The 22,941-nt window shown below is 40.5% G+C and overlaps 1 protein-coding gene across 3 annotated transcripts in view; it reads right to left on the bottom strand.

Annotated features, from left to right (window-relative positions):
- Window positions 1-348: 348 nt before the first annotated feature.
- The window catches only part of LOC140201375 (N-acetyllactosaminide beta-1,3-N-acetylglucosaminyltransferase 2-like), a 60,850-nt gene continuing 38,257 nt past the window's right edge, over window positions 349-22,941 (bottom strand). For all 3 annotated transcript variants that reach the window (XM_072265400.1, XM_072265399.1, XM_072265398.1), the window contains exon 2: window positions 349-2,497. In XM_072265400.1, the coding sequence (XP_072121501.1) occupies window positions 1,300-2,487 (1,188 nt within the window). In that variant the 5' untranslated portion in view covers window positions 2,488-2,497 and the 3' untranslated portion in view covers window positions 349-1,299. The remainder of the gene's footprint in view (window positions 2,498-22,941) is intronic.

Genomic DNA, 22,941 nt, shown 5'->3' with positions numbered 1-22,941 from the left:
TGGTGAAAATCTGATGTCATAAATAGTCAGAAAAGGAAGCATTTTTCTCCCATCACTTTCACACATACTGAGGGCCCCGTTTACAAACCAGCAACCACAAAGTTGAAATTCATTACATCTATTTTTTTTGAGGATGAAGTAGGATGAGATATTTTAAGGTTTGTGGATTAGGATGATTTTAACATCATTTATTAGCTGTTGGAGAGAGCAGGGTATCTCTTGGTTTAACTTGTTGGTCTATGTGCAGCCACTACCGAGGGAGTTAGATCTGTGTAATGTGCAGTTACAGCCATTTCCCTCTCAGGTTTAAAGAAATGCTTCAGGAGTATATCTTGAAAGATGCCAAGGATTATATTAACTGTTTATTTAGAGACAAGTCACATTTAACAGGTTTTACAGACAAAATAATACATTGTATATAGTTCCATTTTAAAAACAATTTGGTCTTAGATCTGAATAAATAAAATGGCAGGCACTTTTCCACATAAAACACAAGGAAGCACACATGCTTACATATTATGGAGTAAGTCCAGCAACCTTTAATAGATTGGAAATAGTCTGGTACAAATCCAGAATTATTACAAAACTTCTGGATTTTTTGCCACCCACACTAAAATTTAAATAGCATTGACTTTCTATTCAGAAATTAGATTTATTAAACAAAATTAATTTACATTCTTCTTTGAAGACATGAAACATCCCCTTTCATGATGTACAGCACAGATAATCACACACAATTGATAGTGAATCTCTAAAATAATCTGCTTGCACAAGATTGAAAGAGACATAATTACACTCATGGCTGACACTGTCCAGGATAATATCCTGTCATCTTTTTCTGCCCCACATTTTACTTGGCTACCATGTACGGAGTGAAGCACGCAATTACAATTCCCACCAGACCTTATTTCAATTGGCTCCAGAATCATCTCCTGGGATACATTTTGACAGAGAACGCAAATAATCCTCCACAGGAGATCAGACAGAGAGTAAAATGGTGGAAATTGTGAAATTCATAAAACCATTCTGTGCGTTCAGTGAAGTGTAGCATTCAGGTTGATCAGCACAACAAATTCAAATCCTGACTAAGCGATACAGATGACCTTGGACCCACAATACTTTCCAGGTTCACAACTGGTATCCTTGGAGAGAAACCTTCATACACAGATTTTGCACAGCCCAATTGCAACATAATATCACTAAGTGATTATAACTCTGCAAAATCCGATGACCCTCTGTGTCCAATGGAAGCTGGTATCAATGCCCTCAACCATTTTTCCCCCCATATAGTATTTCAGACTAACATTTCAAATGGGGATCCTGAAGCCTGCTCCAGATTCTGATCATTTCTTGAGGATTTCTGCTGTGAACTAATATTAAATTTTTGTATGCACAGGTGATTTGTCTGTCTTTTTGCATAATATCAAAAGTCCTGAATCCCTTGTGTTTCTCTGGAGCAAGGCCAAGTTTTCGAAGGCACATTCCAGTATACACATCATCAATTGGATATAGTGCTACTTGATATGAAATATTATGAAGTCTCTTTGCCAAGTATCCAGAGTAGAGAAACCCACCTCCACCTGCATAGGGAGGATACACACCTTCAAATACGCTTTCGGGAACATAGTACTTTAGTTTCTTCTCTCGATGAGGTCCTGCATTTGTAATAACATCACCGATAAACAGATCTTTTGCTTTATCCTTATCCAATGCATCTATATAGTCTATAATCTGTAATGTGTTTACAAAGACATCATCATCTCCTTTAAAAATGTACTGAATATTGGAGCAGGATTTGCTTATCCATTCTAAAAACAATACTTCTTTTAGTGTCAGATTAAAGAATGTGTCTCTGTAATCCCACAGAAGAATATCTTTGTGTTGGTTACTCTCAAACTGAAGCATATCCGACAAGTTGGGAAAGTCATCTATTTCAGAAGACCTGCCCAGTAAAAAGATTCTTGCAATGGTCTTATTTTTTATTGTTACTTCACTTCCCCAGGACTGACGAATGGCCTGCCTTCTGTCAAAGTGCGATTCCAGTGATTTTATAGCCAACAGAAGCACAGGCTTGCTCTGGCATTTCGTCGGTTGGTCGATTATTAAGGGATAGCTCCGACATCGCAAGTATGTTAGAAAATCTTTGAAACGGTCCGGCAAACTATCAAAGTTACTAATCTCCTCCTTTAAATTTGTATTAGGTTCACAAGTATACATGTTTGTCATGTTTACGTTCTCCATCACAGTTCTGTTGTGTAGAGCAGCAGTAACAGGGTTGTACAATTCATCTAACTTGTGCTGTTCTCGATTCCAGTATGGTTTAATATGCGTCACCTGCTTCCAAAAGACACTGTCTGCAATTATCATTTTTTTGGTTGAGTTTTTGTCTTCATGATCATTCCATGAAATCTCTACCATGATATAAATGAAGAAATTTACCATCATCATAATCACAACCAGCTTTGTTCGTTTGCGTCCCACACTCATTTTTTCATAACTGCAAAATAAAAAAGAAATAATTACCAAATAGAAATAGCATGAAGTTGTTTTAATACTTATTAGACAGAATAGCTGCCAAAATGTTGGTGACTAAGTATTAATCATTCCAGGGTTCATGGACAAATGTTCACCGAAATCACTCAACTGAAGAGGCAGGTTAAGAGTCTTTGGTAAGACTGGTGTCTCATGTAGGACAGACTTGATGAACTCATGAGCCAGGTAGGATTTTATAACAGTCTAGTAATATCGTGGTTCCTACTACTAAATCCATTTAAAAATATCTCTACAATATAATAACTTGAACTTGCTTGAATAGCTGCCACAGTGAGTTTCATGTTGGTGTACTTGAAACAGTAATCCAGAAGTTGTGCCAACAGTCTCCAGAAACCGCCGCACAACTGTAACTAAATCCATAGGTCTACACCCATGAGGAACTCCTAAGTGGATAATTTCAATTCATTATTTGTATTTCTATCCAGAGTCACAATCCATTTTAACACTCAGAATAAAACTTCAATTCTTACGCTCTGAAATCAGGTTACCAGAGCTTGGTATCAAAGGTCAGAGAAGGGAGACAAATACGGCTCCAACAAACTCCTCACAAACTGAAGCAGGAGTTCAGGTAGCAAAGAAAAAGTGTAAACTTGAAAGAAGTGAAAGCACAGCTGGCAACCATCATATGAAAGGATAATGAACATCTACAGGAGGATATGATCTCTCATCTCCACCCCTTCTGTACTTCCCAAGAAATATTTCCAAGTGTTAACAGAGGCCTTGCTTTACTGAAACAAACTCCTCTGCAAAGTTTCACAACCCACAGAACAAATTTACATGATTCTAAATGGGAAAATTAACTCTATTCACCACAGATTCACTTGATCTGACAAATACACTGTGTTTGCTGCACAGGATATGGGTCACTGCACGACTAGAGAAAATCATCTCCAACATCTCAAGCTTGGTACAACAGTCGTAAAAGGATTAATGCACCTGCTATTATTCTGAATATTACAAAATTTTAGGTAGATCCTTTTTATTTTTTACACCACAGATTAGCAAAAATATACTTAGCAGAATACAGAAACATAGCAAGGAAAACCCTTGTAAAATTTGTACCATTTGCTTTCATGAAACACTGTCATCATGACCATCTTCAAAAAAAAAAATTAAACCCCGGCATCTCTCTGCCATTTAATAGAGTCATTGAGTCATCCCCCTCAACTGCTTTCTCAGAGTGATGGGAAAGCTGCTCCCCAAAACCCACCAAAGGGAACGATGGATAAGATCAGTCTGCACCATGTAATAACTCAAAGTGATTGTGGGAAGCAGGAACAACTACCACACATGATCTTCCTCAACCTCGCCGCAGACTGTGACTCCATCAGACACAAACATCCTCTTTAAATTTGACAAAAAATTTTTTCCCCCCTTGTGTTTGTTTTGTGATAGCATTAATGCTGTTATACCAACCAGCTGGCTGAAAAGACATATAATGTCAGTGCAACTATGTCAACGAGATGATCAATACCTCTACCATCCACTCACGACATCCAGTGACATTATTCCAGACTTCATCACTGATAAGCTTCGCTCAGTTCTAAAAAAAAACTTCTTGGTGTAATGAAATTTATTGACAAGACAGACAGTGATCCACTTAAGCAACACAGCCTCTATTCCAGAATAACAGTCATCCTATCCTCAAGAGTTGAGCTGCTCCATTGTCACCTCATTCACTGAAGCTTATCAATGGACATATTTTGCAATTATTGTCCACAAAAGATTCTCTACCAATCTCCCCCTGCTATACAAATCGACTTCTAAATGTAAGATTCCACAAGAAAACCCTGCAAACCATGGACTGTTTCCCACAGTTTGGACATCGCCTCTCAGTGCAGGTGAACGTTGATAATGAAATTCTCCAACATCTTCACTGCCTGAGCAATCCTAGGTAGCAGCAAACAATCTGCTGGAGGAATTTGGTGACTTGAGCAGCTCCTGCTAGATTTGGGGGGGGGGGGGGGGGGGAGGGGGGCACAAAAAAAAAAGTAAATGTTTTGGGTCAAAACCCTGCATCAGGAATGCCAGAAACTACTTTCCCCTCCACAGATGCTGCTTGATCTGCTGAGGGGGTTCCTCCAGTTAAGAACTAGAGAGTTTGTTGCTTCGTGTTCCTCCAGTGACTCAGGTTCTCTTGAGAAAAAGGGAGTTGCACAGATCAAGACTTCAAACCAAGCACAAATCCCAACAACAGTGATCCCTTCCTTTCTCCTCCTGACTGCTTGCAGTAGGTACCATGAAAGCATTTGAAAGATACTTTCCAACGCTGTTCCTCCAACCTGCCGTAAGGATAAGCAAATTAATGTTACAGTTTCAAGGGGAACATCCCAAGCATCAAAGGGCTAATTACACTCAGCCAGTTGTTTTCGACAGGCCATGTAGTGGCATGTTCTATACCAGAATCCTGAGACACTGTTTGAAACTCCATTGTGGGAATGAGATTACCAAGTGGAGAGAGGGAAGGATTCAAGGTGGTTTTCAAAATCTTTTTGGAATAAGTACTACATTCTCAATGACACTTGCCAAACCATTCTCAATCAATGTTCAAAGTGAAGGCAGCATTTTCAGTGCACTGTTGAGGATTTTGAGGTCACAGATCAGGAGTACAGAACAGCCCAGTATTGTGAACGAGTTCAAATTAACCACTTCAAATCCTATTAATCACTCACTGCAGCTGTGGCAAAAATATCCAGGTCCCACAATGCACTTCATTGGTCGTCCCAAAACTCTCAGGGGTGAAAACAAATCCTCCTCAATCCTGAGAAACTGCCTCAGAAAGAAAGACCAAATGGGTTCAACTTACATCTGTTGGCACACCCAAAAAACCAAATTCTCTTTTTTCCCTTCTGCTTGCAAGTTCTTGTATTTGCTGAAAGAGTAGTTACTTTAGCTTACTGGCTATCATCCAGGATCTTACAGACAGATACAAGGTATTAGAAGCACTGGTTAATGAAACACGGAAATTTAGACATCACACCTGAAAATTAAAATACATGCCTTTGAGCCAAGAAACAACAGGCTCCAAGGTTCAGTGAGATAATACACCACTGAACAAACACATGGACGAGCCATGAATCTTCTATGCAAATAACCCATTTTACAAATGGAGACAGTGAGCAAAAATGTTACACCAAAGGAGCTGACAATGCATAAAATACAACAGCTGAAGGTAAACAAGCTGTTCTTTCCAATAGGCAGAGAATTGTAATGTATCATCAAGCACTCAAATGAAACCAGGGAGAGTGTATTCAGCACATTACAAACAACCTGCCTAAAAACTAAAATGGAATGTCACAAGCTTTGGGAACCAGAAGCAGGGATGCCTTCCTAAATCAATGGGAGGGGAAGTAATGCACTGAAAGCATCAAGTTATTTCCTTCTACTGCCTGCAGGGAAAAAATGTGATTTTCTTTCCAACACTGTGGATTATATTCCTCTGCATTTTTCTCTGAAAATACAAAGAAACAAAAATGGAAACTGAGGGAAAAAAGCAAATTAAAAGAAAACTTTAAAAATCTATAAAGGTAAAGATAGGCTTTATTTGTCACGTGCACATCAAAACACAAGGTGAAATGCATCGCCATGCTTCTGGCAGCAACATAGCATGTCCACAACTTATTGACTCTTGCGTCTTGGGAATGTTGGAGGAAACCAGAGCAACTGAGGAAGCCCCATACAGTCATGGAGAGAAAGTACAAACTCCTTTCAGACAGTTGTGGGACTTGCATCCACAATTGGCATGTCATTATAATATTTATGGTTCCACTGGAAATGGCAATAACCCTGAGCCAATGAATTGCATTCACCTGAACTCAAAGCCTCAGGAAATGCTCTCCCCAATTCCCATCAACATTAAATGTAAAAATTCCTTAGCATAGTTCATTAGGATTTTAGAAATTCTTTCTAATTAGTGCTGAACTTACATTTCTAGCATTTCACTTGGGCAATGTCCAGCTGCCAGCAGACAGAAACAAGAAAATCCTCCACTCTCTGTTCATCTCATTCTGACAAAGCAGTCCAATAACATCAACATCTAGGATTCCAAATAAAACAATTAAAATATTTGCTACGCTGAGTAAAACCTCTTAAGTCTCCAAGTCAAAAACTTTAAGTGCAAGAATCTGCAGCACCAGTGTAGCAAAAGTGACAAAACTTTACAAAACAAAAAAAACAGCTGAAACTAGAACAGTAAAAGGAAAAATCATGGGATCACTCCACATTTCCTTGGCAAAGGACAGTTTGCTTTAAGCAGTGTTAAGTATTTCAGAGGTAAAAATAGAACTAAAAAGATTTTAAAGGTGGTGATAAAAATAATAAAGATAGTGAGCTCTCAGCTCTTGGCATTTGTTCCATGCTCTCCATCGTGCAACATTAAAATTTCTGATCAGCCAATTATAAAGTACTTTTTGAAAAGAAGCCATTAAAATGGTGCATTGGAATAAATATCATTAATGTTCAATGGCAAAGAAATTGGTCTTTCGCACAATGGTGGCCTACTGCGGAGGGTATGTTGCAGGAAGGATGTGAAGACTTTGTAAAGGGTGCCGAAGATGTTTCCCAGGATTAGAAGCTCCGAGCTGTAAGGAGAGGTGGGACAAGCTTGAGCTGCTTTTCCTGGAGCTATGGAGCTGAGGGTAGAGCCTTAGAAGGGTTGATGGTCAGAATCATTCTCATAGGGCAGAAATGTCAAGTAGAAGAGAATATGCATCCAAAGTGAGAGAGGGATAGATTTTAAAGAGATGCAGTATGTAATGAGATATATTTCACTGTATAGAGTGGAAGGTGCCAGGAACAGTACTGGTGGAAGCAGATTCGATGGTGATGTTTAAGTAGTTCTTAGACACATTATATGCAGGGAATGGAGGGTTATGGATAACATACGGGCAGAAGAGAATGAGTTTAATCTGGTATCATGTTAAGCACAGATATTGTGGATCAAAGGGTTCCTGGGCTGTACTGTTCTGTATCTGTTCATCAAGAACCTTTTAATAAAACTGCAGGTTTGTCAGATATTTAATGCTAAGCTTCTGTGGAAGTCAGCATCAGGCATCACTCCTAGCCTTAAATTCTGCTAATAACAAAGAGTTAAGAAAATTCCTCTGTGGGAAGAGTACTCAATTTCCATATTGGAGAAAGACTACGTCAACCACTCATTTCAAGTTCCTCTGTGGAAAACTTGTCCAAACATCAAGATATAGAATTTGTGAAGGGATGGACAAAATTGTAAAGGAGAAAGAGAAGCTCTGGTAAAGAAATGGGGATTAAAGTAATCAAGTAAAAGCATCAGAGAACGCACAAATAAAGTAATTATGGGTGGAGCCAAGAAACAGCATGGGGCAGCAAAAAATGATCAAGATTGTCTGCAGGCAATCAGCAATAAAAGTTATGTAAATCATGGTAAAAATCAGGGAATTAGAGACACATGTAACAGAAGTAGTACAATAACTATAGAGGAGGGGGCAGGTTTAAATCTGAATATAAATTCTACTAGCAGTAATTGCATGGAGGATGAATTCATGGAGTATAAAAGATGTTTTCTGCAACAGTGTCTTGAAGAACCAAAAAGGGAATAGCTAATTACAGTTATAGTATTCAGAAAGGTTTCTTTATACAGTATTTTGGTTAACGTGCCTTTTGAAAATAGTAATCACAATATAATGGTACTTTATTTTACATAATGATTTTAAGTGATGAGTTCAATTAAAAACATTGGTTTTAAATCTTAACAAAGGAATCTACAATGGTATCAGTTAGGTTACTGAGACTGTCAGGTACACAACGTACTTGGAAACCACTAGACATAGGAGCAGAATTAGGCTATCTGGCCTATTGAGTCTCCTCTGCCATTCACTCATGGCTGAATTATTTCCCTCAACACCATTCTCTGTGCCTTTTTCCCATAACCTTTGATGTTCTGACTAATCAAGTGCCCATCCCCTTCTCCTTTAAACACACCCAAGGACTTGGCCTCCACCCTCTGGCTAAATAAATTCCTCTCATCTCTGTTCTAAAGGGACATCCTTTGATTCTGAGACTCCACCCTCTGGTCCTGGACTCTCACACTATTTGAAACATCTTTCCACATCCACTCTATCTCAGTGTTTCAATATTCAGGAGGTTTCAATCAGATCCCCCCTCACTCTTGATTACTCACAGCCATCAAACACTCCTCATATGTTAATCCTTTCATTTCCAAATCATTCTCATAAACCTCCTCTGAACCCTCTCCAATGTCAGCACATATTTTCTTAGATATTGGACCCAAAACTGCTCAATGCTTCATATATGGTCTGACCAATGCCCGATAAAGCCTCAGCATGACACTTGTTTTTATATTCTAGTCCTCTTGAAATGAATGCCAACATTATATTTGCCTTCCTTACTGTCCACTCAACTACAAGTTAACCTTTAAGGAATCCTGCACTAGGCCTTCCAAGTCCCTCTGCACCTCCGATTTCTGAACTTGCTTCCTGTGGAGAAAATAATATACGCCTTTATTCCTTCTATCAAACTGCATGATCATAGACCTCCCTATACCATATTCTATTTGCCCATTCGCCCAATCTGTCCAAGTCCTTCTGTAGACTCCCTGCTTCCTCAACAGTTACTACCTGCCCCTCCACCAATCTTCATATCATCATCGGCAAACTTAACCACAAAGCCATCAATTCTGTCATCCACATTATTAACATACACCATGAAAAGTAACAGATCCAACATCAACCTATGTGGAACACTACTAGTCACAAGCAGCCGACCAGAAAAGGCCCCTTTTATTCCCACTCTGCCTCCTGCAAGTCAGACAATGCTTAATCCATGCCAGTATCTTTCCTGTAATAACATGGGCTCTCATCTTATTAAGCACCCTCACGTGCAGCACCTTGTCAAAGACCTTCTGGAAATTCAAATAAACATCAATTGGCTATCCATCTATCCTCAAAATTCCACCAAGCTTTTCCAGACAAGATTTCCCCCTGGCCACTAAATATCCCAGGAGATAGAAGAGTTGTGCGGTACGTGCAATCTTACAGCCCTCCAGAACCATTCCAGAAGCTCAAAATTCCTGAAAATCTCCACAGTTACTACTGGGGTGTAGTCCATCTGGTCCAAGTGACTTGTCTACCTTCAGATCTTTCTGCTTAGCAAGCATCTTTTCCTGAGTAATAGAAACTGCACTCATTTTTGTTCCCTGACTCTCTGGAGTTTTGGACATCCTGATGAAGTCTTCACAGTGAAAACTGATGCAAAATACTTATTCAGCAAATATCCACTATCTCTCCAGCAGTCTAGTGCTAACATCTGCCTGTCTAATCTTTTGATATTTTCTTTTATATTATTGGCTAACTTACCTTCATACTTCATCTTTCTCTCCTTTAATATTTTTATAGTTGTCTTTTGTTTTTTTTTTAAAATTTCCCAATCCTCAAGCTTCCCACTAATTTCAGATCTATTGTATGCCCTCTCTTTTGTCTTATGCTGTCTTTGACTTCCCCTGTCAGCCACAGTTGCCTCCTCCTCCCCTTAGGATGCTTCATTTTCTTTGGAATAACCAATCCTGTGCTTTCTGAATTACTAGAAACTTCAGCTATTTCTGCTCTACTCTCAACCCTGCTATTCACCTCCCTCTTCCTATCAATTTTGGGCAGTTCCTCTTTCAGGCATCTGTATTTCCCTTTACTCTATTGTAATACCAATACATCCAGTTTTATCTGCTCCCTCTCAAACTGCAGGGCGAATTCTACCATATTACAACAAATGCCTCCAAAGAGTTCCTATACCTTAAGCTCCCAAATAAAACTGGTTTCATTGTCCAACACCCAATCTAGAATTAGCTTTACCCTAGTGGGCTCGAAAACCCATCTCATGGGAATTCTACAGTGTGACAGTATATCTACTTACGAATAAATGAAAAAGGATCTAGTGTTTTCCCAGCGAATAAACTCTTCTCAGTCTTCCAGCCAAATACAAGTATTGATAATAAATTCTGCAATCAGATGCCAGGCATCAATAACAAGAGTTTGTCATTGAAATGTCAGTTATAATTAATACCTGCACTTGGCTGGAAGCCCAAGAGGAGTTTATTCATCTGTTTGCAAATACTTAAATGCAAAATCTACAAAAAAAAATCCTTTAAGGTAAGGGAAGCCAAACAGGAAGAGTTGTCTCACTCCAGCCAACAAAAGGCATTAACATTGTATTACCTCAAAGGAAAAGACCAACAATGTCAAAAAGCACAGTGGGCAAAAAGCACAATAAACAACAGAAAGAGTGCATCACCTCTCAGACTGCACACTCATTACTTGGTGCTTGGCCCATGGCAAACCTACGGATTTCACATAGGCCTTATCATCCACATCAGATTTCAAAGATTCAAAGACTCAAGTACAACCTTGAAATTTGTTTGCTTACAGACAGACGTAAGGCAAGGAACCCAAAAGAACCTAAATTTTTAAAATTACCAACTCCCAATGCACACAGAGAAAGAGGGAAAAAAAACCCACCAGGTTGGATCGGTAGTAAGGAACGCGAATGCTACGTTGGCATTCATTTCAAGAGGAATAGTGTATAAGAGGAAGGAGGTGTTGATGAGGCTCTATGGGGTACTGGTGAGACTTCATTTGGAATACTGTGTGCAGTTTTGGGCCCCCTATCTTAGAAGGGATGTTCTGATGTTGTAGAGAGTTCAGAGAAGATTTAAGAGGATGATTCCTGGAATGCAGGGGCTAACATATGAGTAGCGTTTGTTGGCTCTTGGACTGTATTCATTAGAGTATAGAAGAATGAGAGGGGATCTCACAGAAACATTTCCAATGTTGGAAGGGTTGGACAGAGTAGATGTGGAAAGGCTATTTCCCGTGGTGGGTGAGTCCAGGACAAGAGGCCACAGTCTTAGAATTAGAGGGTACCCATTTAAAACAGAGATGAAGAGAAATTTTTTTAGCCAGGAGGTCATAGATTTATGGAATTCGTTGCCACATACAGCTGTGGAGGCCCGATCATTGAGGGTGTTTAAGGAGGAGACTGATAGGTATCTAATTAGTCAGGGTATCAAGGGATATGGGGAAAAAGCTGGAAATTAGAACTAGATGGGAGAATAGTTTAGCTCATGGTGGAGTGGCAGAGCAGACTCGATGGGCTGAATGGCCTACTTCTGCTCCTTTGTCTTGTGATCTTGTGAAAACAAATCATGCAAACAACAGAAGCGAGGAACAACAATCTGAACCAAATCCCCGGAGCAGGCCCAAAGCCTTGGTATTCAATAGACAATATTATAGACAGTATTCAGTTCATCATATCAGTGGGGCAAATCGTCAGAGTTCTTAGATTTGAAACACAGCAGCAAGGGGCAGTCTCACGGCCTTAGTGTTCAGAATTCAGAGATTTCTGAAGCAATCATGCACCAAAAAGGGGATGAAGTAGCAATTTTGTACAAATTAATTACTGTCATTTGCTACACTCAACTACTTTAAACATTTATTTTGTGGCAAATTCAAATTCAAGTAGGAGTTGCATCAAAGTGCAACGATCTCAGCCAGGAATAAAAATATCAATCTGCAGTTTTATGCATTTGTATCATATAGCTCATGGAGACACAGACAATGATTTTGCAAAAATATCTCATGAAATTTAGTGTATTGTAGTAAAGCAAAATAAAGCTTTGGGGGAGATGACAGAAGAGAGCAGTTTTGAGGGAACAAAGTCCACTTGGGGTTAAGTGACATGGAGGGGCATTATCAAGCACGTGTAGCAATGCTGAGAAGTGTGTAAGTGTATACAGAAATCTGAATTCAAGGGACAGCATAGAGGGGGGCATTGTCTTCCAACACACATATTAAATGTTACCCTGGATCACATTTTCAAACGATACTGAATATTTTGTTAACTCACCCATTTACCATGACCTAATTCTGTACAACAAAAATTAAATTGATTTTTGCAGGAGCTTACATTCAAGTTTCCTGCTGGACTTCGCTGCAACGGGGACTGCATTTAAAAATCATTGCACTGGATATTACACATATGGAGGCAACTCAGGAAAATGAAAGAAATTATTCATGGTATTTCTGCATTGTTTTGACACTGCAAAAGGTATATTTCAGAATGGGAAATGGCAGGAAGGGAATAAGTAGGACAATGAAAGGAAAATTAATATTGGGGTAAGCAGAGCAGTGTAGATACACTGCAGAAACGCTCCCAAGTTCAAAACAATGAAAGGCACCAATGAATAACCGCCAGCAAGATTTGATTTTAAGGAGGTCAAGAAAGGGAAACTACCTGTAAATTGCGTACAATTTCAGGGCACAAGTGTGCTGTGTTTGAGAGCAATCTATTCGCCTGGACACCAGGATATGAAATCTATCTGGACTCTTGAAAAAACAACTGCAGAAATGAAGGAATTAATTCCAACTAGATTAATAGGCAAGTTTGAGATTTTAAAAAATTCCCTTAAGAATTTGCTGGAAGAGCATCTGTGAGTTCATCGGACAAAAATAACTAAAGCTGAAAAGGCATGGGAACAAATCACTTTACCCACTGCAAAGGTACCCCATTCAGCAAACTGTCAAGTGTTTGCTGAATATTTGCCAGAACTGAATTGGCAAGACATTTAGGTTACAAATATTGCAATTTAAAAAAGAGGCTTTGTGCCATGCACTTAGTGCATATCAATTCAATCAAACAATTAACCACAGTGCTCATCTTTGTTCAGTATTCAAAATAAAAGCAGTATGGAAGCATAGTGACAGAGCTGATATTCAGGAGCCTATTCTGCTCCTCTGACTTATGATGCTTAGATATTTTGGTGGATACAGAGTCTAAAAATAACATAAGAAACCACTACGTTACAGTAAAGCAGAATTGAAATGCTAACCTTGCCTCCCTGCTCACAGATAGCGGCCAAAGAGATAGGAAGCCTGAGAAGACAAGAGTTTCACTCAGGTTCACTGATCCGAGATGAAAAGGCAGCGACTTGCAGCAGCTTTGGAGCTTTGAGCAGTGCAGCCAATCAATGTTCTGGATCGAGTGACAAGAACAAATTAAAGCAAGGTAGGGTCAAGCAGAGCGGCCATAGTTAGAGTGGAGAATTTGTTCTCTGGATCATTTGGGAGGCTGACAGTGTGATAGATACAACATATAGAGAGGTAATTACATCTAAGGAGCAGGAAAACAGGAACCTGAAAGACAGTCAGGAAGGGGAAGTGCTTAAACAGCCAGTACAATGCACCCTTGTAGCCATCCCCTTAAACAACGGGTATCACTTTGGATACTGTTGGGATGAATGGCCTAGCAGAGGAAAGTCACAGCGGTCAGATCTCTGGCACCAAGACCAACTCTGTGATTCAGAACGGAAGGAGGGAGAAGAGGTGAGCTGTGGTGATAGAAGATTCTTTAATTGGGGAACAGAAAGGAGGCTCTGTGGACAAGAACAAGATTCCCGGATGCGATGTTCCTCCCGGATGCCAGGTTCTGGGATATCTCAGATTGAGTCCTCAGCATTCTGAAGTGGGAGGGTGAACAGCCAAAGACTGTGGTCCATGCAGGTACCAATGACATGGGTTGGACAAGTGGCAAGGTTCTGCAAAGGGAGCTCAGGGAGTTAAAGGGCAGGATCTTCAGGGCTGTAATCTTAGGATAGCTACCCATACCACATGCTAGTGAAGCCGGAAATAGTAAAATAGAAATAGTATACAATTTAATATGTGACTAAGGAGTTGGTGTAGGAGGGAGAGCATAAGATATTTGGATCATTAAGCTCTCTTCCAGGGAAGGTCAGACCTGTACAGAAGAGACAGTTTGCACCTCAACTGGAGGGGGACCAATATCCTAGCAGGAAGGTTAGCTAACGCTGCATGGTGGGGTTTAAACTAGAGTTGCAGGGAATGGGAACCAGAGTGCCAAAACAGTTAGTGGAGAGGTTGTGAAGGCAGATGTTTGTAGGACCTGGTCAGGAATTGGTCAAAGTCAGGAATCAAAAGGTTGACCGTGGTGTGACTTGTGTCCTGAGCTGTATGTATTTCAATGCAAGAAGTATCATAGTTAAGGCAAATGAGCTCAGGGCATGGATCAACACATGGAATTATGATATTGCAGCCACTAGTGAGACTTGGTTGCAGGAGAGGCAGGACTGGCAGCTCAATGTTCTGGGATTCCTTTGTTTTAGACATGACAAAGCAAGGGGGATTAAAGGAGGAAGGGTGTCGTTACTACAAAGAGATAATGTCATGGCAGTGCTCACTCAGAACAGACCGGAGTACATGCAAAGTGAAATAATATGGGGGAATTGAGGAATAAGAAAGGTATGACCACATTAATACGGCTTATATTACAGACCACCCAATGGTCTGAGAGATTTAAAGGAACAAATTTGCAGAGAGATTGCAGACTGTTGCATGAAACATATCATAGTTGGTGTTTTTAACTTTCCACATATTGACTGGGTCTCCCATACTGTAAAAGCACGAGATGGGATAAACTTTGTCATAAGCGCGCAGGAAAGTTTCCTTAATCTGTACATAGATACTTGATCTGCTACTAGGGAATGAGGCAGGGCAGGTGGCAGAAGTTTGTGTAGGAGAACACTTTGCATCTAGTGATCACAATAACATTAGTTTCAAAGTAAATATGCAAAAAGACAGGTCTGGTCTGCGGATTGAGATTCTAAATTGGAGAAAGGCCAATTTTGATGGTATCAAAATGATCTTGCAAGTGAAGCATGCTATTTTCTGGCAAAGGCGTACTTGGTAAGGCACTGGTGACCATATAAGTATTGAGAATTGTGAAGAGTTTTGGGCTCCTTATCAAAGAAAAGATATGATGGCATTGGAGAGGGTTCAGAGGCAGTTCAAAGGATGATTCTGGGAATGAAAAAGTTGTCATATGAGGAATATTTGATGGCTCTGGGCCTGTACTTGCTGGAATTTAGAAGGATGGAGGGGATCTCATTGATACATTTTGAATATTGAAAGGCCGAGGGAGTAGATGAGGAAAGGATATTTCCCATGACGGGGGAGTCTAGGACAAGAAGGCACCATATAAAAGTTGTGGAGAAATTTCTTTAACCAGAGGGTGGTGAATTTGTCGAATTTGTTACCACAGGCAGGGTGTATTTAAGGTGGAGATTGGTAAGTTATTGATTAGCCCTGCCATCAAAGGTTACGGGGAGAAGGCCAGGGAGTGGGGCTGAGGAGGCAGGTAGAAAGGGATCAGCCATGATTGAATGGCAGAGCAGACTCAATGGGCCAAATGGCCTAATTCTGCTCCTATGTCTTATGGTAAGTGGGAGGCCTTCAGAAGTGAAATTTTGTGAGTACAAAGCTTGTATGTGCATGTCAGAATAAAATGTAAAGATAACAACTGTAGAGAACCTTGGTTTTCAGCAGATATGGAGACCCTTGTTAAGAAAAAAAAAGTTGTATAGCAGGTACAGGCAGGTCAGAACAAATAGGGTGCTTATGAAGTGCAAGAAATACAGAGAACACTTAAGAAATCAGGAGGGCTAAAAGAAGGCATGAGGTTGCCCAAGGAGACAAGGTGAAGGAGAATCCTAAAGGGTTTCTACAGCTTTGTTCGGAACAAAGGATTGTAAGGGACAAAATTGGTCCTCTGGAAGATCAGAATGGTAATCCTGTGTGGAGCCAAAAGTGATGGGGGAGCTCTTAATTAAATTTTTTTGCATCTGTATTTACTCAGGAGATGGGCACAGAATCCATAGAAGTGAGGCAAGGTGGCATCAACTTCAGGGACCCTTTACAGCTTACAGAGGAGGAGGTGTTTGATGCCTTTAGGCAAATCAGGGTCGATAAATTCCCAGGGCGTGGCAAGGTATTCCCTTGGACTCTACAGGAGGCAAGTGCAGAAATTGCCGGGGCCATAGTAGAGATATTTATATCATAAGACCATAAGATACAGGAGCAGAATTAGGCCATCTGGCCCATCGAGTCTGCTCCGCCATTCAATCATGGCTGATCCATTTTCCTTCTCCTCAACCCCAGTTCCCGGCCTTCTCCCCGTAACCTTTGATGCCATATCCAATCAAGAACCTACCAATCTCTGCCTTAAATACACCAAACAACCTGGCCTCCACAGCTGCATGTGGCAACAAATTCCACAAATTCACCACCCTTTGGCTAAAGAAATTTCTCCGCATCTGTTTTGAAAGGGCGCCCCTGTATCCTGAGGCTACGCCCTCTTGTCCTAGATTCTCCCACTATGGGAAACATCCTTTCCACATCTACTCTGTCTAGGCCTTTCCATATTCGAAAGATTTCAATGAGATCTCCCCTCATCCTTCTGAATTCCAGCAAATACAGACCCAGAGCTATCAAATGTTCCTTGCATGATAACCCTGTCATTCCTGGAATCATCCTTTTGAACCTCCTCTGGACCCCTGCCAATACCAGCACATCTTTTCTAAAATGAGGGCTTCAAAACTGTCCACAATACTCAAGGTGAGGCCTCACCAGTGCCTTATAAAGCCTCAGCATCTTGTATTCTAGAGCTCTTGAAATGAAAGCTAACATTGCATTTGCCTTCCTCACCACCGACTCAAGCTGCAAGTTAATTTTTAGAATACCTGCACAAGGACTCCCAAGTCCCTTTGCATCTCAGATTTTTGGATTTTCTCCCCATTTAGAAAATAGTCCCCACATTTATTTCTACTACCAATGTATCAACCTTAACAACAGGGGAGGTACCAGAGGATTGGAGGATAGCAATGTTGTTCTGCTGTTTCAGAAGGCTCCAAGCATAATCCAGGAAATTATAGGTCATTGACTCTGACATTGGTAGTGGTAAAGTTATTGGAAGGTATTCTATGGGACTAGATAATCAAGTATTTGGATAGACATGGTCATAGTCAGCATTGCTTCATGCTTGGTAGGTCATGTCTAACCAATCTTTAAGAGTATTTTGAGGAAGTTACCAGGAAAGTGGATAAGGGCAAGGCAGTGGATGTTGTCTACATGGACTTTAATAAGTCATTTGACAAGATCCCACTTGGGAGGTTGGTCAAGAAGGATCAGTCACTTGCCATTCCAGATGAGGTGGTAAACTGGATCAGACATTAGCTTTGTGGGAGAAGCCAGAGAGTGATAACAGATGGTTGCCTCTCAAACCAGAGGCCTGTGACTAGTGGAGTGCCATAGGGATCAGACCTTGATCCATTGTTGTTTCTTATCTATATCAATGATCGGAATGATAATGTGGTTAACTGGATCAGCAAATTTACATATAATGCCCTGATTAAGATTTCTACTGCCATGCTATGCTGTGAGGTATTTTACTTCAGTAGTTTTCTGTAAAAGCAGTGTGCTGGTACAGTGTTTTGGTTTCAGCTAAAGATAAGGAGACACGTTATTCACCTTAGGAATGCTGGGTCAGCCAACCGGATGGCGGGATGAAGCGAAGGTTCTGCAGAGAACTGGGTACAGCGAGATTTCTGATGGACAGTAGGCAGGCTCGGGGTCTTTTGGTGGGGGATGCAGAGAGGAGAGGATCATATCTGAAGGGAAAACCTTAATGCATGGAGTCCAAGCAGGGAAACTCTACCTATGATTGGCAATGAGAATTCAGTGCCGTGAGTAAAGCAGTTCACCCAACTATTACAGACATGAGCTCCAACACTTAAGTTCATTTAGACAGGATTCATTATAATGTGCTGTTTTATGTTTCTTCTTTTCTTGTTAATTGTTTGATAAAGCTGAAGTTTAGGAAATATACTTTCAGTATAATTTTATGCTGGTGTACGATCTGGGAAACTGATAACCATGTCTGGGTAGTATTTTCACAGCTTTCACTGCAATCACTGTTCCATAATTGGAACATCCTAACATTCCCGTTTGGTTGAACTCCAAATAATATAAACTCTAGCCGTATATTGTTCATGAAAGGTGGACACCACTGAGTCACCTGGCTGTTGGTAGAGTTAGCTAATGAGGCCAAGACTGTATATGAGCCCCAGTGACATGTTACATGTGATGACACCAAGAGTGGGGTGCAGTGGACAGCAAAAAAAGCCATCATGGCTTGCAGACGGATCTGCATCAGCTGAAAAAATGGGCTGAAAATGGTGAATGGAATTTAATGCAGACAAGTGCGAGGTGTTGCACTTTGGTCGAACCAACCAGGATAGGTCTTACACATTGAAGGTTGGACACTGAGGAATGTGGCAGTAAAAACAGATCTAGACATACAAGTCCACAATTCATTGAAAGTGGCATCACAGGTAGATAGGGTCACAAAGAAAACTTTTGGCACATTAGCCTTCATAAATCCATGTATTGAGTACAGGGGATGGGATGTTATGTTGAAGTTGTACAAGATGTTGGTCAGGCCCAAAGTGGAGTGTCATGTGCAGTTTTGGTTACCAACTGACAGGAAAGATGTAAACAAGGTGGAAAGTGTACAGAGAAAATTTACAAGGATGTTGCTGGGTCTGGAGGATCTGAGTTATGTGGGAAGATTGAATCGGTTAGGACTGTATTCTTTAGAATGTCGAAGATTGAGAGGAGATTTGATAGAGGTATACAAAATTATGAGGGGTATAGACAGGGTATATGCAAGCAGGCTTTTTCCACTGAGGTTGGGTGGAACTGCATACGTCATGGATTAAGGGGGAGAAGGTGAATGGTTTAAAGGGAACACGAGGGGAAGCTTTTTCACTCAAAGAGTCATGAGAGTGTGGACTGAGCTGCCAGCACAAGTGGTGCACGCAAGCTTGATATCAACATTTCAGCAAAGGTTGGACAGGTACGAAGATAGTAGGGGTATGGAGGGCTATGGTCCCGGTGCAGGTCAATGGGAATAGGCAACTTAAGTGGTTTCTGCATGGACTAGATGGGCAAAGGGCCTGTTTCTGTGTTGTACTTTTCTATGACTATCTGAACTCCTGAGTGGCTCCAGCATTTCTCGCTCAATTGTCAGACTGGCCAATTCTAACACAAACTGGAAAGGCCGATTATTTGAAACTACCGACTTCAATATTTAGCCCTAAGAATGTGGCACAACCAGATACAAGATAGATCCTATCATTCAAGCTGATATAGAACACAAACGGGCCAAAGGTTTGAGTGATTGCACGATAAAAAAATAAACTGACAGACAACTAAAAAGTTTGATTCTGCCCTTAATGAACTAAAGGTGGATGCTCTTCAAAGTGTCTGTGTTGAGTCAGCACTGCACACATTACAGAGAAAATCTGAGTGAATGACTGCTTGACTTGCTCAGAGCATTGACATCTTTTGACAATGGGAAGGGAAAAGGAAAATTGGCAGGTATTGCATCTCCTGCAATTGTATGGGAAAGTGCTGCGAGAAGAAGTTGGTGTTAGAGATGGAGATGGAACAGTAAACCAGAGTCCCACAGGAAATAGAGGAGGGAGAAGAGGAAAGGAAGAGTCATCTGTTAGCAACACCTTATTGACAATAGAAGAAATTATACGTGATGTGATGGCTCATGGAGCAGGTTAAAAGATCTTACAACTATCAATTCCATAGAGTTCCATCACTCAGCCAGAGAAAGCTAATCAGTTACCAAACAAAATATTCAGAACATTTCAATCATAACCCCAGGTGATATGATTTGATACCTTACAAAAGTGAGAAATAATGGTGTTTACCTCAGAGACAATGCAGTCTGAACTCCTAACTTGTCAGAGCAATAGTTGAACAAATCAAAAAGGAGAGCTAATTTAAGGAGATGGTGGAGTACTGAGAAACACAAAGCTTGCCTATACTTTCCACATGATCTATTGGGATTATGTAGCTTAGTCAATGGAGAGCATTAAAAAATATTTTTGAACGAAGGAACACACTTACATGTCTCACTTGCTGGCACAAGTCATGACAGATCAGACATAGCCCCTTCTAAACTTGTCCATCTCAGATCTACAGATAAAACAGTCAAGATGGTGAGAGGCATTGATCGTATGTATAAGAGAAGTAGGCCATTCAGCCCATCAAGTCTGCTCTGCCATTCAATCATGGGCATAGTCAAATGCTTATTGCCAAGGCTGAAATAGCTAATACAAGAGGACACAGTTTTAAGGTGCTTGGAAGTAGGTACAGAAATGTCTGGGGTAGTGTTTTTTTTTATTTGTCTACTTATTTGTTTTACACACAGAGAGTGGTGAGTGTGTGGAGTAGGCTGCCAGCGATGGTGGTGGAGGCAGATTCAACAGGGACTTTTAAGAAAAATAGAGGGCTATGAGTAACCCTAGGTAATTTCTAAAGTTAGTACCTGTTCAGTACAGCATTGTGGGCCGAAGAGCCTGTATTGTGCTGCAGGTTTGCTATGTTTCTAAGATGTTTATCACCCAGCAACTGGTTCGAAGTAAGTGGTTGGTAGCAGGAAAATACTAGTTCATAGAACAGTCACCAAATGATGAGATGCCAATGACAAACAGAGAGAATGGAATGCAAAGAATAAGTTGCACCAAATGAAACAAGATGACTAGTCTGATATAGCAGACGCCAGGGGATGTGCATTTGTTTTACTTGCCAGGACTGCACATCAATGAGCAAGATCAGCATTCACTGCCAATCCCAACGTGCCCTCAAGAGGGTGGAGGTGAACACTGTGGAACTACTTCAGTAATGTGGTCACAGTTTAAGCTGTTAGGATTTCAACACAGTCAGAATGAAGGAACAGCAAAATACTTTCAATGCAGATTGTCGTGTGTGACCGAGGAATGATCAGGTACAGGTGCACATTCCTTTATCCAGAATTCTGAAATCCAAAAAGCTCCGAAAACCTAAGTTTTTGTCGCCAACAGCTGACGTCACTCAGGTGTGACATGGCAGCACTAGCAGAGGCCGCCAGATGTCAGTTGTGGCTCAGCGCTCGTACTGGTTACACGTGCATTTGCTGTTCACTGATATTTTGTGTTCACTGTTGACTTTATGTTTAATTTCACTGTGAAAATGTCAAAAAGAGCTGCAGATACCCCTATGGGTAACAATGAGAAAAAGAGAAGGAAACATCTATCATTACCAATAACACAGAAAGTGGAGTTATTGCAGAAGTGTGATCGTGGTTGTCTGTGCGGCGACTTACTTAGGAAAATAGTGTTGGAACTACCACTGTATATGATTTAAATAAATAGAAAGACAAGTTACTGAAGTTTTATAGTGACAGTGACGTTCTACATTGATTTGGTTCACTTGAAGCTGTATATTTTCATGTTTTATTGCATGTTTTTGTTGGAAATAAAAATTGTTCTTGTCTTTATTCCCTAAACAATACAGTATAACAACTATTTACATAGCATTTACATTGTATTAGGTATTATAAGTAATCTCGAGATGATTTAAATTATATGGGAGGATGTGCATAGGTTTCGTGTGCCGCCGGGTCCTAAAGTCCACCACACTGAGACAGGTTAAGTAAGGGACTTGAGCATACGTGCTTTTTGGTATCGGGGGGGGGGGGCGGGAAGGATGGTCTGAAATCCGAAAAATTCTGAATTCCGAAATGCAACTGGCCCCAAGGATTTCAGGTAAGGGTTTGTGGACCTGTATTACAATGAACACATCTGCTGAATGCGTGCTTCAAGGTGGTAGATGTCTTAAGCTTTAGAGGTTATTTTAACAAAGCCTTGGAGAGTTCTACAATAACTAGCAAAGGGATTGTGGTTACAGTGTGCAATTCGAGGGAGAGAGTATTTAAAATGATGGAAGTAAAGTCAAGTAATCTGCTTTACTATTTTGTTATCAAGTTTCTGAAGTGTTGAAGATGCTCTTGTAAGGCAAGCTCAGAGTATTTCTTCAAACTCCCTGCATATTTTGTAATGGTAGACCTGCTTTGGGTAACCATAAACTTCTCTGCATGATACCTAATCACAGACATACTCTTGTATCTACAGTACTCAGGCCACCAGTTCAGATACATTTCTGATATCAAATTACAATTGTGTTTGGAGTATGATTTGGCCTTGGCAATACAAGTTCTACTGTTTTGAGTTTGCCAAGATGTCACAGGGGAGGTCACAACTCTGACAGCAGAAAATGGTTGGGCATCAAGAACAGTTATAGTTATGTAGAAATCAGGCCTTCTCGTTCCTGTTTGGACCAAACCTACAATTAAGTCTGAGGGCGAGTGGTTCTGGCAGAACCCGAACAGAATAACTGGTGAATGATGTCAACAACCATTTCAGCAATTTTCCATTGATGATTAACTTGCCAAGGCTTTCAGCATGTTTGGAGCCTCACCTCAGGAAGTTAGCCACCAAAGGAATGAAATTATGACTAAATACAAGTGGGCACTGGAATCCTTTTGATAAATGAGTTGTTAGGAATACGTTAAAGTAATCTAGGAGATGGAAGTAAAAGGAAGTGCTGTTTTTATTTTACTTCCACCTATTTTCCAACTGTATCATTTTTCTTTTTCCTC

Source organism: Mobula birostris, chromosome 8, assembly GCF_030028105.1.
Source record: "Mobula birostris isolate sMobBir1 chromosome 8, sMobBir1.hap1, whole genome shotgun sequence".
In the NCBI taxonomy this organism is placed as follows: domain Eukaryota; kingdom Metazoa; phylum Chordata; class Chondrichthyes; order Myliobatiformes; family Myliobatidae; genus Mobula; species Mobula birostris.
This window is presented reverse-complemented; position numbering and strand designations above follow the sequence as displayed.